Genomic DNA, 18,906 nt, shown 5'->3' on the forward strand with positions numbered 1-18,906 from the left:
TCCCTAAAAGCTTCCATATCAAAAGGTGAAGGGCTATATGATTTGCAGTGAATTAGATCTAGAAACAACTTGTGAGGAAATTGAACTTGTGACCTCAGAACTGTCAAATCTATCTAGTTTGCTTGATCTCCCATTTCTAGGGTTAAACCGAGTAATAATAAAATAAATGAATTTCAGGACTTTGGCAGTTTTCCTTTAATTGAAAGTATGCTTGTCTATCATTACAAGGGGAAGTTCTAGACTTCAACTTAACAAAAATCAGCAGTAGTTTTCAGCTACATTAGATTTCCACACTAAACAGAAACAGCTGAGAAGCCACAGTAGGTAGGTTTGGCTACGATAGTTTAAAACAGTGGCTGGCTTTCTCTTGTAATTGTCGTAACTATCAATCATAAGAAAATCAACTGGATCTCTCTGAGCCCATATAAGGTGTTCATAATTTGTTATGTTGTTGCTAATTTGTTTTTCCAAAAAGCATGTAAACCTCCCAGGGGCCATGTGTTTTTGTGTTATTTTTTGTTTTTTACATTTGCATGAAAATACTCAAATGGGGATCATAAATAGATGAACCAACTCACAGAATGAGTGTTTCATGTGGGAAGAGTCTCTGCGATCACCCAATCCAGGTTATAACTGTTTACGAAACAGTAAAAGTAAATTCTAAGGGATAAAACCCCTTGTCCAAGGTCACAGCCCTGTGACTGGAGTCAGTGTCACTTACAGGCCCTTTTCTTTACCTTATCATCTTTTTTCCCATTTGGTCAAAGGTTCATTGAAAATAGAAAGTAGTTTCTTTCTTTACAAGATGCTCTAGTTCCTGAAACACTGAATAGAAAGGCTTAGGGGTTAACAAACATATACAGAAAAATTTTTTGTATTTAAGAACTTTTCAACTACACTCAGATTTAAGCAAATCCCAGTCATCTACTTTATATGTGCTTTTAAAAATTATAATCAGAAGGTACTGACTTCAAAAGAATCATTTATGTTTGTTTCTACCATTATGTGAGCAAGGCATCATGATTTTTCGAAATTAAAATCAAATGGTTATATTTATCATTAGGTTCTTAACCCTGTGTCGTTCAATCATGGAGTTCATGACACATTTGTCATGAACTACACTTTAAATAATTTGTTACCATCAATAGTAAAATTTGCAAATGTTTTACGTTTTTACCTTTGTTTTGATTTTGGTAAATTAGAACTGATTCTATTCTTCTACAATGACACTATTCATACATACTTCCTCTTCTGTTTACTTGCTTATCTAGAAGGGAAAGAGGTAGAATTCCAGGTTGTGATGCCAGGAATTGAATCACTTAACACAAAAACCACCCATTATTATTTTCAGTATGTGGGACCCATTAAAGACTGTCTTAAGATCTTAGCAAATTCTGTACCTCTGCTCAACCTACGAATGCATAGCCTGTTCTGCAGAAGTCTGTATTCATTTCCCTGGTGGCCTCCAAGCGACTCAAGACCAGAGAAAATTTCATTCCCCTTAAGTCTATCAGAGCCTGTACAGAGCTGCTGATAGTAAATGCTTATTTAATACTGGACCAAAGAGACTAAAACATCACCACTGCATCTTCACAACTTTGTGGATTCGAATGTGTTACAGAAGTGATTAACATAGTTTTACAAAGAACTGCATATGTAGATTAGTGACCCAAGTAGCATTTTTAAAGACAGTTTTGATGAAAAACAGATGGATAATAATAAGCATGTCTACTCCACCTCTAACTTCACCCCGACCACACAGACGGACACTTCGTTTTTTGTCCTGGTCATGTTCTCTCTCTCCACCCAGGGTGATTTCTCCAAGTGGCAACCTTATTATTTGGCACTAGGGCATGGGCTAATTCATTGTTTTGAACCAACCACCTGGCTCATTGGTGTTGATAAAGCTGGGGCCTCTGGAGGGTCAGGTGTGTGAACTAGTCCCTCTTAATAATGAGCTTGTTGTGGCAGAAAATGTGTTGTTCAAGGACTATGGGAGCTGCTTCTCACTATCTCCTTAAAATTTCTACTGGAATGCTTCTCATTCATAGTTAATTGTTGATATGAAAGGTATTCGTTGTCTTTGCAGAAGCAACAGAAACGTACATCTGCAGAGAAGGGCTTCTCCACATGGATGAAGTTCTTTGGACTCTAGAGAATACACTCAGAAGATCTGTTAGCTTTGGTATCTTCAAACATTTTTTTTAAGATAATGTCATCTCTGAGAGGCTCTATGTGTTTTAAAGATATGACCCAGTACATTCGGGAAACAGCTGGAAAAACTGAGGCACAGAGATGGCACCCAAGGTCGGGATCGGAGAAAGGAATACAATCTATGGATTCCACTAAATCGTAGTCTGAATTCTAGGTTAAGGCAAGGCAGCCAGAGGGAAAATGAAGTCTGTTTAAAAATGCAATATATGTGAGTAAAGGGGAAAGCTGCTCATTAGATGTGTGAAATTCTGTTTTATGTACTGTTAAATACGTGGTGCCTAGAATGCTACCTGGCACAGTGAAAGAACCCAACCAGTATTTGTTGAATAAATGAATAAAAATGGCAACCTCTCAATTGTGTCTGCAGCTTGGGTCTGAAAACAGTTTTATCTGTCAATTTTAATCATCCTTGCCAAAAGCCAGACTTTGCTAGGTATCTATAAAAGTATAAAGGAAGGTATTTTCCTTCTCACAGATGAAATATGGCAAGGCCCTTCATTAGGACAATGACACTTCAATGTCCACAAGTGCCTTAGTTTAAGTTTATTGTTGTTGTTTTTGTGGGTGGGGAAGAAGGCAGGATGCATGTGAACGCACTGACTTGGTCTATTTTGCCTCTCTTTCTCAATTTGCTCCACATTGCTCATACTTAATCAGTTTGCCCCATCACAAAATTTATTAGTCATTGCCCTAAGCTCTCTCAGCTTAAAAAAAAAAGTGTTTCAGATGTTTCAGATTATGGAAAGAAAGGAGAGTGACAGGAAGGAAGGAAGTAGGGAGGGAGGGAGAAAATAGCCACATTGAGTTGGCCAATAGAACAATAGCAAGAACGTTCTCTAACTCTTCCATAGCAATACATATTTTTTAAAAGACAACTAAGCTTTATGTCTGAAAGTATTATGTTTAGTCTCATTTTCTATCAGAACATCAAGAAAAGGCCACGGTGCTAAAGGTTTTATAATATTCTTATTTTAATTTTACCAGAAGGAAAAGAATATGACAGTATATATGAGGAGTACCTTGCTGTCCCAAAACCTTTAAAAACAGACATAAATAAATGTAATTTATATTAGTGATGTTAGTGGTTTCTGAGCACTGAGCAGTGCAGAAACTCATATCAGTGAGGAGTATTTGTCCTGATGTAAGTGACACAGCTAATCCTGCTTCTTCCCTTCACCTATAGAGTGGCACTGGGCTAAGTGCCTTCTACTCAGTTTTAGGATCTGAGAAACAAGGAGTATATGAGTAACCCACAGCATGAGCTGAAGGGATTGCGCTGCCTCTCAAAAATGCAATTAGACTATTATTTAAAGAACACAGCAATTATGGAAGAGCAAGCTACTCAGGAAACCAAGGTTCTCTATGCTGCCACAGGACAGGAAAAGACTGGGAGAAGTGGAACCCAGCTGCTTGACATTTCACTTCCAACCAATAGCTAACCCTGAATGTTTAATTTGGAAGGTGGTGTGTTGTGAAGATTTAGCACTCATAGGGCAAGCTCTGCTTGGCAAAAACACTGGAATAACCAGTGTATTCTCATGAAGAATGAGAAATAGAAAGCTAACTCCAATTATTAAAATGATAAGCCTGGTAAAATGTTGAACCTGCTTTAAAGCAGTAAATAGGCAGACCCAGAACAGAGTACTATAAAATTTTAAGTTTAATTCCTATCAGGATCTATAGCACAGTGCCTGAAAGCATGGATGTACATGATAAATGTTAGAAAAACTGCAATGAAATATAAAGGCATAATACTTTGGATACACACAAACTTAAAATCACTCTTAGGCATTAGTTTCTTACTGCTTACATGTCCACAGCACTTTATATTTAAAAAGTCATATAAATCTCCCTTGATACGAGAATTTTATATTAGACTTGTTAATCATACCTGCTACCATCTATCCTGATAAATGCAGGGCTCCTAAACGGCCTTAACTTTCCAGCGCAAGGACATACCATTCACAGGTTACCTGTAGGTGGTCTGCAGCCAGCTAGCTTTCTACTTCCCAAGCTCCTTGAGGTTATTCTAACCTTGTGCCCAACAAAACTCTTTCTCTAAAATGCAGTGACTTCCAAATTAAGCATTCACATTACTGGTTGGACATTAAGTGTCAAGAAAGTTTGCCTTCATGGGGATAAGGTGGACCAGCCAATTTCTCTCTTATAAGAATTTAAAGTAATAAGAGTGGGTAACAGAAGCTGGATTTCATAAAGGCATACAAAAAAGTCATGAGGTAGAGCAGAGGTCATGGGCAGGCCAAGGTTTTGAGAAGGTAGAACTATAATTCAGAGAAACTATGCATAGTAAGCAGAAGTCATATGGTAGACAAATATAGAGTAAATGGTAAATCAGATGATAGCAGAAAGAAAAAGATTGATAGCAGGAAGAAGCTGATATGGGGAGGGGGTATGTTATATCCAGGATTGCAAAGGAGGGGGTGAATCCATGAACTGCAGCTGCTGAATTACAAGTCCCAGGTTCAGAGAAACCTACCCATATTCACAGTCCTACACCTGGATTTTCATGAAGTTCTTTCACCCTCAATTTCTTTGAATATATCTCCAATAATTAAGCTGGAATTTCTATGTCTTGCAAAAGAAAAAAAAATACTTTAAGAAACTTTAAATTTAAAAAGTAGACAAGCAACTTGCTTAAATCTCTAGAGAAAACAAAGCCATAGCTAATGTCCAATCTATCAGCTAGCAACTCTGTGGAGGTTATTCAACTTTTTCACATCACCACCAAGAGAAACCTGTTCACTACACTTTGGAAGAAGCTGAACCCAAGATAGAAATGTCCATGCCCTAGAATAAAAAGAGTTAGTTGTAAATAACCTCCAAATCTTTCTATATTCCCGGTGACAAATTTAAAAGTTTGGATGTGCTGAAAGGCTAACTGGTAACAAAGAAATGAGGAACGCTCTCCAAGTTGAATAAATGCATGCAGGATAGCATAATGTTAATAAGAAAAAGGCTAGTGTGGGTCCTGACTGATGGTCAGGGACTCCCAAAGTTTTCCCAACTGAGGACCTACGTATACCCAACTGCTGTAATACTTCATCTAAAATGGCAGGTGTCTATCTGCACATTTCCTCACAACTAGGGTAGAGTTTCAAACCTCTAGAGCCACATTCAGATAGCAGGCTTTGAATAGGAGCTTGGAATGAATCCAAAATGGGAGAAATTTTAGTAACCTGGTTAAAGAATTTGCAAACATCCTTAATTAATTAATTAATTAGCTTATTTATATTCTTAGATACTGTCCTTTTGAAAGCAAATTCACAAATCAAAATATACCTACAGCTGAAGCAGAAAGCTATGATCAAATGCTCAGGGCTTAATCATAATCATAGACTTCAAATACCCTTAAACACTAGCAATGAGAGTCACATTCCAAAGCTACCTCAAAAATGCCGAAGAAGCTTAACAAAAAGTGAAAATTTCAGTCACATCAGTTCTTTGACATCACACCAATGAGCTACAGGTTTCACAGCACTGAATATCCTGTAAAAAAGAAGCTAACAAAACTAGATCTATTCAGTAGGATGACTAAAAATTAAATGATGTACATAAACAGCTCTGCCTAATATCAGACAGCTAAGGGCAAGTATTCAGGGAAGACTGGCTGCTGCATGTTTAGCAGTTCTTTCTAGCACAGAGAAAAAAGTCAGACGCTGAAGGTAGACTAATGTGGATTTAAGGTCCCACTTTGAGCAGGTTACTAAACTTCTCTAAGCTTCAGTTTCTCACATGTGAAAGTAGATACTGCTCCCCCCAACCTTGGTGGGGTTTCTACATGGGTTTCTCAGCCCCAGCACTATTGACAACTGTGGAACAGATAAGTCTTTGGTGGGGAGGCTGTCGTGTGCATTATGGGACATTTGACAGCATCCCTGGCCTCCACCCAGTAGATATCAGTAGAATCCCCAAGTTACAGTAATCAAAAATGTCTCCAGACACTGCCAAATATCCCATGGGGGCAAAGTCACCGCTGGTTGAGAACCACTGGTTGACATCAGCACAGGGATTCGGTAGCTTAGAAAATGCTGAGAATCCCCTGAGTGGGTGGCAATCCAGACAAGCTGAAGTATAAAGCTGGTGTCAGCGGTGATCCACCAGGTCTCACATTCTTACTCAGTGTACGGCATGGAATTTTAAAACAAGTACTTGTCAGGAAACCACATAGCAGCAAGCTCAGAATTCCTGAACTTACAAAATAACTCATGGAAACACTGTGGTGGAAATATAATAAAGCAATAAAGCACAAACTACACAGACATGAACAGTTTGGCAAATGCTTCCCAATCAACCCCACTCAGTGACCTAGTCATAGCATGAGCAATGTCCTTTCTTCTCTACTGCATTGAGAGTGAAGTCAGAGGAAAGATTGAATGCCAAAAACTCCTGTGTTTTCATTCAGCTGGCGATCCTGGCTTCAGGCGAGGCTCTTCGTCTCTGCTCCAGTTTTCCCAATTGTAAAATGGAGTTGGTAATAATGAATACCCTGACCTAACTAGTTTTTGATTCTAAGTTGAGGATATCCCCTCGCTATAGGGCCTCAGGTCATAATAACCACTAGGGGTAAAATCACTACAACCACAAGAAATAATTTTGTCTCCAACCTTTTGGTGTAAAAGATGGAATTTATTTCACCTTTTTCATGGAATGTTTTAGCTTGTCATACCATTTCATCTCACCTATGTTGGTCTTCTTTGTGCTATCCATACATGAACTAGAAATATTATGTATATTAGCATTTTGCAACATTTATTTTTCATTATTATTCCCCAAAGGAGCCTTTGTAGGCATTTTTTCCTAATCATTTTCCCTGCATCATGAAATTTTAATACCAGATATACAGAATATCTCTTTATGTACTATGTCCCTTTGGAGGGCAATAAACAACTGTAAACAAGATTTTTATGCCCCCAAGAATCAATTTTTACTCCCTGGGGCAATATTGCCCCCACTGAGGGTCCATAGTGTAGGTGAATCTAGTTTGCAAAGTGTGTTCAGAGCCTGGAAAATCACCTTTTAGACAGCAGGAACTTAAATGGGGGTTTGAAAGAGATTTAGAATATCAGAAAGAAAACTGGAGAAATGGGATAATTCCATATGACATCAAATCTACATCACCTGGAGAGACCTGAATTCCCAAGGAAAAAACATCTCGTTCTTCCAGGACCCCCAAGTCTCTGGGGCCGACTATACACCTTAGCGGCCCCAAACCCAACTATAACCTAGCTTCATCCCTGAAGGGAAATTCCATCAAATATGCATTTCAAGGATTGTTAGGTGTTAAAATTATAAAAATAAATGGCACACAATGGCTACCATGGAAGAAATCAGAAGCACAGGGCAAAGGCGTGTGTGGCTTTAGTGTGACAGCTTCGGATGTAGGACTTGTGGGGCAAGCTGGCCTCACTGGGACAGAGTGACGGGACAGGAGCAGCCTAAATGAACAAAGTGGATGGGACATATGCACATGGAAACAGCATGTGGGCAGTGGGGATCCTGCAGCAGGATGGCAAGCGTGTGCCCTGAATAGAGTATGTCAGCTCCAGCCATGTGGCCCAGTGGGTCAGATCTTCTGAATTTCTGGATTGTTATGTGAAATCCAGATTTTAAATGAAATCTCCTAATTTCTAAATGTGGGCTTGAATTTTTCAAACCTTTCATGGGCTTAAAAAAAAGAAACACATCTGCATACAATATAAGACTACCAATTAGTAAACTACGTTCAAACAAAGGGCAAGAAAATTTTCCTTCCTTCTGTGAGGAAAGAGGCTCTGACTCTAAGGGACTTCTCAACATCACAGAAAGCACTGAATGGGGAGGGGGTGATTCCAAGCTCTTTCTTTTATCCAGTACATCTGTGGAGCCCTAATTTAACAGACTATATCTGGTGAGTAATTATGCACAAAGGTCACCACTTCATATCTTTATAATTTAAGAAAAATTAGGGAATAGTGTACCCTAACTACTTAAAGAAATTTAAATGGTACCTTTCTGTGACCACAAGTGGGGTGGACTTCTGTGTGCATTTTAACATGCTGCATCATCAGAGACTCTTAATAATCACTGATTTCACCCATACTTAACAATTTAATAACCTAAGGAGACAAAAGACCTGTATGCAGAAAACTATAAGACACTGATGAAAGAAATTAAAGACAATACAAACAGATGGAGGGATATACCATGTTCTTGGATTGGAAGAATCAACATTGTGAAAATGACTATGCTACCCAAAGCAATCTACAGATTCAATGCAATCCCTATCAAACTACCAATGACATTTTTCACAGAACTAGAACAAAAAATTTCACAATTTGTATGGAAACACAAAAACCCCAAATAGCCAAAGCAATCTTGAGAAAGAAAAACGGAGCTGGAGGAATCAGGCTCCCTGACTTCAGACTATACCAGAAAGCTACAGTAATCAAGACAGTATGGTACTGGCACTAAAACAGAAATATAGATCAATGGAACAGGATAGAAAGCCCAGAGATAAACCCACTCACATATGGTCACCTTATCTTTAATAAAGGAGGCAAGAATATATAATGGAGAAAAGACAGCCTCTTCAATAAGTGGTGCTGGGAAAACTGGACAGCTACATGTAAAAGAATGAAATTGTGTATGGTGTTAGAACACTCCTAACACCACACACAAAAATAAACTCAAAATGGATTAAAGACCTAAATGTAAGGCCAGACACTATCAAACTTTTAGAGGAAAACATAGGCAGAACACTCTATGACATAAATCACAGCAAGATCCTTTTTGACCCACCTCCTAGAGAAATGGAAATAAAAACAAAAATAAACAAATGGGACCTAATGAAGCTTAAAAGCTTTTGCACAGCAAAGGAAACCATAAACAAGATGAAAAGACAACCCTCAGAAGGGGAGAAAATATTTGCAAATGTAGCAACTGACAAAGAATTAATCTCCAAAATATACACGCAGCTCATGCAGTTCAATATCAGAAAAACAAACAACCCAATCCAAAAATGGGCAGAAGACCTAAATAGACATTTCTCCAAAGAAGATATACAGATTGCCAACAAACACATGAAAGGGTGCTCCACTAATAATTAGAGAAATGCAAATCAAAACTACAATGAGGTATCACCTCACACCGGTCAGAATGGCCATCATCAAAAAATCTACAAACAATAAATGCTGGAGAGGGTGTGGAGAAAAGGGAACCCTCTTGCACTGTGGGTGGGAATGTAAATTGATACAGCCACTATGGAGAACATATGGACGTTCCTTAAAAAGCTAAAAATAGAACTACCATACAACCCAGCAATCCCACTACTGGGCATACACCCTGAGAAAACCATAAATCAAAAAGAGTCAAAAAAAAAAAAAAAAAAGAGTCATGTACCACAATGTTCATTGCAGCTCTATTTACAATAGCCAGGACATGGAAGCAACCTAAGTGTCCATCGACAGATGAATGCATAAAGAAGATGTGGCACATACATGCAATGGAATATTACTCAGCAATAAAAAGAAACAAAATCGAGTTATTTGTAGTGAGGTGGATGGACCTAGAGTCTGTCATACAGAGTGAAGTAAGTCAGAAAGAGAAAAACAAATACTGTATGCTAACACATGTATATGGAATCTAAAAAAAAAGAAAGAAAAAAGATGGTTCTGAAGAACCTAGCGGCAGGACAGGAATAAAGACGCAGACGTAGTGGATGGACTTGAGGACACGGGGAGGGGGAAGGGTAAGCTGGGACGAAGTGAGAGAGTGGCATGGACACATATACACTACCAAATGTAAAATAGCTAGCTAGTGGGAAGCAGCCACATAGCACATGGAGATTAGCTCAGTGCTTTGAGACCACCTAGAGGGGTGGGATAGGGAGGGTGGGAGGGAGGGAGATGCAAGAGGGAGGAGATATGGGGATATATGTATATGTATAGTTGATTCACTTTGTTATAAAGTAGAAACTAACACACCGTTGTAAAGCAATTATACTCCAATAAAGAGGTTAAAAATTTTTTAAATTTAAAAACGGCGTGTTTTCTGCCTAATTAGACAAAATGTAACGTCACCAAACTAGTATTACCGACATATGAATTTTTAAATTCCTAAAACATGTAAGCAATTATATCTTCCTAAAATTTTAATTGATACAAAGGCACAAGTGAATCCCAACCCTGAGTCCAATGGCTTAACTTCTGGACAATTACAGACATTTTTAAGTAGTCTGGGACCTTTTTGAATATAGTCCTTCCCAAGTCACAGAGGCTGTGCTAACTCTATTCTCCAGTCTCACGAGTTTTGCTGGTTAGTTCAAGTTCTCTTCACTTTTCATATCACGAAAGAGAAATACAGCATTCAAAGCAGTGTCACTGAGACACGTATGGCATAAAAAAAAAAAAAAAAAGTGATGTATTGGAGAGTTTCACAGTTGTTATGGGATCAAGGTCAACGGCTAAGACAAAGTCAGTGTAGAGAAAATTACCTTATTTGTAAACTCTTTAGGGAGGAAAGAGTGATAGGAATAACCTTTTATAAAATAAGTGAATTCTCTTAGTGATATCAGAAGTTAATGTTAATAGCCACAGACTGCTTAAAACTAAAAAGGAAAATTACAGACTGACTCTTAGCCATTAAATATTGTTAGCACACTTTAGTTCTGACACACTCACATAAAAGGTAATAAAACTCGTAAATCAATTGGCTGTCTGCTTCTAAGATTTACTTTACTCAGAATGGTGAGTTAAAAGACAAAATATGATGTTGAATGTCATTTTAGCTACCTAAACACAGGGACCTCACAGAGATGAGAATTTCTGGACAGAGTGGAGACAGGAATATACAAGAGCCATCATCCAAATGAAGGGAGGTCCTCATTTTAATGGAAAACAGGTATTAGTATTCTTATCTCAAACGTCTCTAAATTTTCAACTTTGTCATCATCCTATGATAAAAAAGAAATGCTATTAATGTCTATAATAAATCAATTTTTTTCACTCCTGTTCTGTTTCCAGCTTGCTTGGATTGACTAAGATGGACCCTGAATGAAAAGTCCACACAAAGTCAGTAGTTTCCTGAAGCTAGTCATTGGCCCTGTGTTGGTTCAACACAGAAGTTTGGATCAAGTCACATCAAAATGAGAAAAACAAGGGTGATGGTGAGTTTTTCATATGACTGAATTTATACATTTGTAAGATCTTTTGCCTAAGGCTATCCTTTTCATTAGTTTGTTATTTTATTGTATGAAGTATATGAATAACAAATGTGAGTGCCCATTGAATTTTTTTTTTTACTTAGACAATTTTATTAAGTTTTATTTGTAAATATATTTTATAACAACTAATTTTAATGGTCTTTCTAATTCAGCCAAAGTAATATTTTTAAAGTACATTCCATTTCAGTATTTGCTCTTACTTCCACCACCTTGAATTTTTTGAATAAATTTATTTTCTAAAGTAAAAGGTTGGTGAACCTACAATGTGCCCCTCTTTAATTTTAATTTCTACTAAATCCCAAAATCTAAAAACCACCACTCCATGTGACTCAGCACATTGGTCTAATTATCGATAAGGAGGTGCCCTGGTGTTTGGATGAGGCCCCAGCCGGGAAAGGACAAGAGAGGGAAGGCTGGTCCTGAAGGGTAAGACTTGGGGCTCATCTCTGGGGAATGAGTCACCCAAGCACTAATCCAGAGCCTGGACAGTGGGCTCTCCCACTTATTAACCAAGTACCCCTCTTTACCTCCCCTCTGAGTTCACTGTGGATATTATAAGAGACTCCTGCGTGTGTTTATAGCTCTATGAACTCATGAGTCTAATGATCTGGGCGATTCACTCCATGACTGTGGAAAGTGACCAATGAGAGCATGAGAGCACTGACTGAGATGTCAATATTTGGATGAAAAGTGATATAATGGTCCCACTGGCTTCTGGCTTCTCCCCCGGGGATGTGAGGGTGGAGCAAGGGGAAAGGAGACAGGAAACCTCAGGCAGAGCATTTCACTGTGTCCTTTACCACCTCTCCTATGCTCTCTGATCAAGACCCCATGCCCCACACTTCCTTCATCCTCATCTCCCATTCTTCACACACATGTGCACACGTGCATGCACTCCTGCCTCAATGGCTCTCTTCTTGCTACGCACAAGGAGATTCAGACCGGCCTGAGAGGATCCTCTTTGGTGGCAGTTGGGATTGGTGGTACTGGGCAGGAGGACAAGTCTCACAGTCCAACAAAACAATTGGTGGCACAACTCGAAGAGGTGTAACCGTAGAAACCTTCATTAATATTTCTTCCCGAAAGTAACTGACTTTAGGCTACAGCAAGCGTCGGTAGTTAAGCTCAATGACTCTCAGAAATAAATATTATTTCTCTCAGTGAGAGCAAAAATCTAAGCAAACAAAACATGCAACCCAAATGAAGGTAGATTTCTGAAAGACAGGAAACCAAACACAGCAGGAACTCATCTAAAAAATACTAAGATCTGTCACAATTTCTCTCAAAAAGGTTCAACTGAGTTCAGTGGTATTCCCTAGCTCATGTGGATATTTCTTTTCCTCAGCCTAATGAAATATTCCTTGAGGAATTTTGGATCAATTCATTGGCTACTTCAGAGTTTTTTCTTTAGAAAATGAACTGATGGAAACAATGAACTATGGTTTCTAATTGGGAGATTTAATTCTCCATGAGTTCTCTGGCTTCACAATCCCACAAGTAAAATGCTCTCAGGAAAGCAGCTGCCTATGGATTAGACTTCTCAGTCATTTGTGTGTGTGTGTGTGTGTGTGTGTGTGTGTGTGTGAGAGAGAGAGAGAGAGCATGTGTGCACATGCACACACACACACACACACTGTGCCCACTGTGAAAACAGGGCCCTCTGTTTTTGGGGACATGGCATGAGACACCTTCCGAGGGGAGGTGATGTGGTGTGCCCCTTTGACCCTTCACGGTTACTGGCACCAACAGCTTTGTTCTGGTTTGGGGGAGAAGGGGACACCCACCTGCACTGGCTCAGGGGGAAGCTGGACCACGTGTTGCATGCGCTCGCTGTGATGGTGCCTCGATTCCTCCTCATAAATCACATCCCTCTCGTGTTGGGGAAGGTTCAGGAAGCGACGGATGGTACAGAGGTTCTCCCAGAGGGTGCGGTTTTCTGGGCTGGGGTTCTCCTTCCAGCGGAGCAGTTCACACAGCCAGCCCTAGAAACAGAGAAGGTCACCTGAATTAACCTGCAGAGTGCAGAGCAGCAGAGGGGGGTTTGAGTGCAGTCAAGTAACCATACCGGTTTATCGTATTTTTACGTCAAACTTGTTCTCACCAAACTGGGAAAATAGTGATACAGCCTGACAACTCTGAAAACCAACCAATGACCACGCATATAGTTACACCAATACCTGAGAATCTTTGGTCTTTATTAATTATCTTATCACCCTTCCTATTGAATATATTCTCAATTAATTTACAGTTCCTTTGTAAAAGATACTCAAGGAAGATTGTAGCTATCCAATTCTCAGAAAGAGTAATTCATGTTGGTCAGCAACAATTTTTTAAAACTACCCAATTGGATAGTACTCCATTCCAAGAAAAAAGTGAAGATGAACAAATATGTATTGCAAAATGGCAAATTCTAAAGAAGAAAAAATACCTAAGTATAAATAGGGAGGAAATAGTCTCACAATTATCAGTAACTCTTCCATAACAACCTTAGCTAGAATGAAAAACTGTATTCCTGCTCGATCTCTGAATGCCATGGGCTCCAGGCCCTTTTAACCATCACCTTCCTGCCTCAGCCACACCTGCAGGAAGGTAGGCAGTCGGACGGGTCACACCTGCAAATGTCTGCCTCCCAACTCTGGCATCTGGATGTTCTCTTGCAACTGCACAAGAAAGAAAATGTAATGCAAATAATGATGGATTATATGAAAATAATACAGAGGATGCTGTCAACATCGCTCACTGACTCATGTCAAAATATTTTACCCAGTAGCTTTCTAACCCATCATTTCCAAGCTACGTTGCTGATTTTTAAAACAAGAACTGTCCCACATCACGCCTCCTGCAAGAGTAAGAATTTTTCTAAAAAGGTGCATAAGTAAACACAAACGACTTTGTAAAAACTAAATCCCGAACCTCAACAAATTCTATATCATAACTTGTAAGCCAATGAAAGTTCCTGACACGCATTATAAAAACCCCTTATAATATCATAAGCTGTTGTTTGTCTAACTCTCCACTGTGTCTTCTGCCTTTACCCAAAAAAAGGCAAGATTTGATTATCTCCGCTGCATCAGCCAAGACAGCAACACCAGCTGTTCTCATTGTGCAGCCTCTTCCTCGCGGCCTCCATGTTAATAACCTGATCATTCCATTTTCTCCTTCAACTGCCGGCTGCAGCACCGCAAAGAGACAAAAACCCAGGCCCATCTGCAGCAGCTGTAGGCACTGAACTGTGAAGCCACTGGGGATTTATAAACTAATCTGTAACACAACACTGCCTTGTTTTTACAAGTGAGAGGCCACATTTGTGCAGACCTGATCTTTTCTTGCAATAAACTGGGAGCTGGGGAGAGTTAGAGGGTTAGGAAGAAGAATGAAAACAAGATATCTAATCATTTGCTTGGAAATGTTTTTCCAAGTATTTTCATAGATTTCTTTTTTTCCAACTCAATTGAGAGACAGGTAATGGTTGATTTTCAAGGTGCAACATATATGAAAATTGAAGACGATTAAATTTTTATCCCTATCAGAAAATAAATTATATTTTTAAAAACCTCCTAGTCCCAAAGTGTTTCCTCAAGGGTTTCTTTGTACAAAGCAAAGAATTCTTGAAATGGAAAGCAAACCATCTGTGGAAAAAGTAAGCTCTTATTTCTCTGTCTTTTCACAGATCTGAATAAGTCTCCAGCTGAACTCTTTCAAATGTTTCAAACAGGTATGTTTAACATCTCCCAGGGGAGACTACAGCATGGAGACCAATCGTTTAACAGAAAATAAAAACAAAAACCTGCATCTGTTAAAAGATGAAGTTCTGAGATACCCAGACCTTAAGGAGGACAGCACCTGCTGTTCCGCATGAGGAGTGAACTGCATTGTGGGAAGCCACAGCTTGAAAGGAGACAGGTGACAGCTGAGTGGTATCTCCACTTATGATACTCGGAATGTCTCGCACAACATTCATTGCCACATTTGATTTATATGCGCTGTTATAATCTGCACTCATTACAACCACTTAGAACAAACTACAGAGCTCGTTATGGACTGTGTGCTGTCTGCCATCAGTCTTTAAGAAGTGTAGAGCTCAATTTGCCCACTGACATGCAAGGTCCTGACCTTGAAGCTATTAGGGAGCGGATTAGACACAAGTGTGATCATGTGTGCAGACATAAGCAAACCAAATTAATTTCTGGCACAGGGAGGTAGGCAACAAGACCCTGTTCTTAGGGCACCAGAGAACTTCCTCAAATCCCTGATGGAGCTGAGCTAATAGCATGTTTAAGGGAACCCAGTTTTGAAGACGAAGCACATTCATGGTATTTAGAGGGTTATTAATCTAGTTTCCCCACAAAGTGTTTGCTTGGCTGATCAGATTAAGGGATGGAGCCTTCAACAGCGCACCCTCACCACAGCAGGCCCCAAGAAATCTGTGATACTTCACAGCCTTGGACATATTGCACCATGTGTACCCAGCTGCTTCAATAATTAGCTTACGAATGTATCAGCTGGTTCTGTGATTTTTATAAATAATAACTAACCTACTGAGCAGAAACAGTGGCACAAAACTGCAAGGTGCTCCTAACTCTAACTTGCTCTTCTACTAAATGCCGATATTCCCTGCGGGTGGAGCTCCTCTGATGCCATCTATAAATATTTATTCTGCATCGGAAATGGCAGCGTATTTTTGTCAGTTTTCTTCACGGCAGCCAGGATTCGCTTTCCCCTCACTCTGACTCACTTGCTCACTCCACAGATCTGTACGCTTATCTCCCGGAAATCTATTCTTCCACCTCACTTCCCATCTCATCCTCCATCTTTTTATTCACATGATCCTTCCACCAGCCCACTTGGCATGCTTATCTCTGTTTTCTCAATAGTGTCTCTTATTAGCTTGTTTGATGGCTAGTGAACGTGCCAGAAAGTGCCACGCTATTGCCTGAACACACACGTATGTAACCGAGTGAACCCATCACAGAAGAGATAGAGTCCCCACATTGGAACTTTTTTCATTTATATAATTTTTGCATGCCATCCAAGAAAGTTTTGCAGTATCAGGCAAAAAAAAAAAAAAAAAAAAAAGTGTAAATGTCAAATAAAACAGTGACAGATGACAGTATTCTCTATTGAATAGCACTGTTTCTGTCGTGCATGTTCAATGGGAACTCATGAATTATTAATAAACAAATCTCCTTTTTCTGTTAAAATCTCAAGTAGGTTTTTTGTTGTTGCTCCCTATGTGTTATGTGGAGCATTCCAGGAGAATTATTTTCATTTCGGACATGCTGATACAGAAGTTCATCTGATTTCCAGCCTTGTCCAGCCTTGTGAGCAGGCACAAGGAACTGTGGTGTATATACCTAGCTGTGATTTCTCTTTTAGTCTGGTTGTAAGCTTTGACCAAAGGTTGGCTGAATATTCATATAGTCAGTTTCGCATTTTTAGTATGGGAAAACTGAGGCTAAGTAAGTTACATGTGCCAGAGCACAGCTAGGAAGCACAGAATATTCAATTTGGAGACCAAACTGCTAAGTTCCTGCTCTGACATTAAATTATTGGGTGACCTTTGGATAAGTGGTTACCCTCTTGGATCTTCTGGAAGCTTAACTATAAAAGAAGGGGTTTACAAAAGATGATCTCTAAGTTCCCTTCCAGGTCCACATTCCCTGATTTATTACCTTGTTATTTGTCAGAAACAACAGATAATGATTAGCCATCAGGGTCAAAGTACAAAGAATAAAACCACCTTGGTCAAGTGATCAAGGTCAACATCACCAGTGATGACATATTCACAACCATGAACTCCGCGATATGATTCACTGCAAAGGACACAACATAGTATCTGAGGTCTTGCCCAAAATGCATAACCTCAGTCCAAACATGACAAACCCTAACTGAGAGATTTCCAACAAAATAACCAATCAGTACTCTTTAAAAGTGGCAAGATCATTTAAAAAAAAAAAAAAAAGGAAAGACTGAAGAATGGTCACAGACTGCAGAAAACTAAGGATAAATAACTAAACGCAATATGGTTCCTGATTGAGATCCTGGCACAAAAAATGGACATTAGTGGAAATACTATTAATATTTAGTATAATGTTAATTTAAAAAATTAGTGAAATTAGAATAAAGTTTTCAGTTTAGTTAATGTATTAAAACAATGCTAACTTCCTGGTTTTGAGCATTGCACTACGGTGATGTAGCTGTTACATTAGGGGAAGCTAGGTGAGAAATATATGGAAACTGTACTATTTTCCAAAATCTGTGAGTCTAAAATGTGTTCAAAATTAAAAATTAAAAAAATTACAGAGAATACCTGGAACTTACATAGGAAAATGTACATGGAACCTAAGTAAAATGATGCTAAGGAATTTATGATTAAAACACTTTTACCTTCAAAATCTGAACCCAGAGAAAGAATGTTAAGTTCAAAGGCTACATCCTTGTCATCAACGGATAAAGAGTTCCCAAGCATTCAGGGCATAAGCAAATAATACCTATTAACATCTCATTTTAGTCATCTCATCAGCCTCTTAAACAAATATATTTCCCTCAGTAGAAAAAACAACTCTGACCACCTTTGCTCAACTATGCAGGTGAGGTGACACTCACACCAGTCAAGATATATTTTGTTTACAATCCACATGTTCCTACAAAGTTGTACGTCAATCTAAATTTACAAAGCAAATAATGTTGTAAATGTATTAGGAATCCTTACTACTTGAAGAAAGGTATCATTATTTCTTTTTGAAAGATGAATAATAACCCCATAGTTTATCTTTTAGTAAACTGATAGTTTTATTGAGGGTTTACTTAAATGAGACACCTCTAGTTCACAATTCAAGAGCATTAGAAGAGGCAACAATAAGAACCACAATTGGCTCCTGTTTTTCCTTCATGGTCTCATCTCCCCTCAATTTCCCCATGGACCTTGTCCTCCGGCCACTGTGAATTACGCACAGTCCCTGAATAGGCTTGGTATATTCCCATCTTCATGCTTTTGCTCATGTTACTCCCTTTCCTGGAAAATCTCACTCAACCCTCTACCCTCGCTATGAGAAGTTGTACTTCAAGGCTCAGCTGACATGGTCTCAGCTGATCTCTTGTAAGAATTGCTTACTCACTCCTGCATAATTTGAAAGCATGTTGCTTATACCTTTTCACAATTTGATGATTATTTTTGTTACTGCTGGGCATGCCTGCACCCCTATCAGAACAGTCAGCTTCTTAATGGGGGTGGAGGGAAACTGTTGATTTCTTACTCACTTTAGCATTTTCAGGGTATAGTTTCTTGCACATAATAGATGTTCAATAAATGCTCAATAGATTGAACTGAAATTATTAGAGTGCATAGAAATTAGCCCAGACAAATGTTTCATGGCCTCAAATTAAAAGAGTTAGTGTTGGGGGAGAGCACTAGTTTTCAAAAGCAACCCTGTCAACATTCTGAGGGCTCTTTTTCCCCCATCTCTAATGCA

At 39.0% G+C, this 18,906-nt stretch overlaps 1 protein-coding gene across 3 annotated transcripts in view; it reads right to left on the minus strand.

Annotated features, from left to right (window-relative positions):
• Window positions 1-18,906, minus strand: part of SATB2 (SATB homeobox 2) — a 187,136-nt gene that overhangs the window by 22,122 nt on the left and 146,108 nt on the right. For all 3 annotated transcript variants that reach the window (XM_082467077.1, XM_082467076.1, XM_082467078.1), the window contains exon 10: window positions 13,219-13,416. In XM_082467077.1, coding sequence (XP_082323203.1) covers window positions 13,219-13,416 — 198 coding nt within the window. The remainder of the gene's footprint in view (window positions 1-13,218; window positions 13,417-18,906) is intronic.

This window comes from Balaenoptera physalus (genome assembly GCF_965194825.1).
Source record: "Balaenoptera physalus genome assembly, chromosome: 6".
Classification (NCBI taxonomy): Eukaryota; Metazoa; Chordata; class Mammalia; order Artiodactyla; family Balaenopteridae; genus Balaenoptera; species Balaenoptera physalus.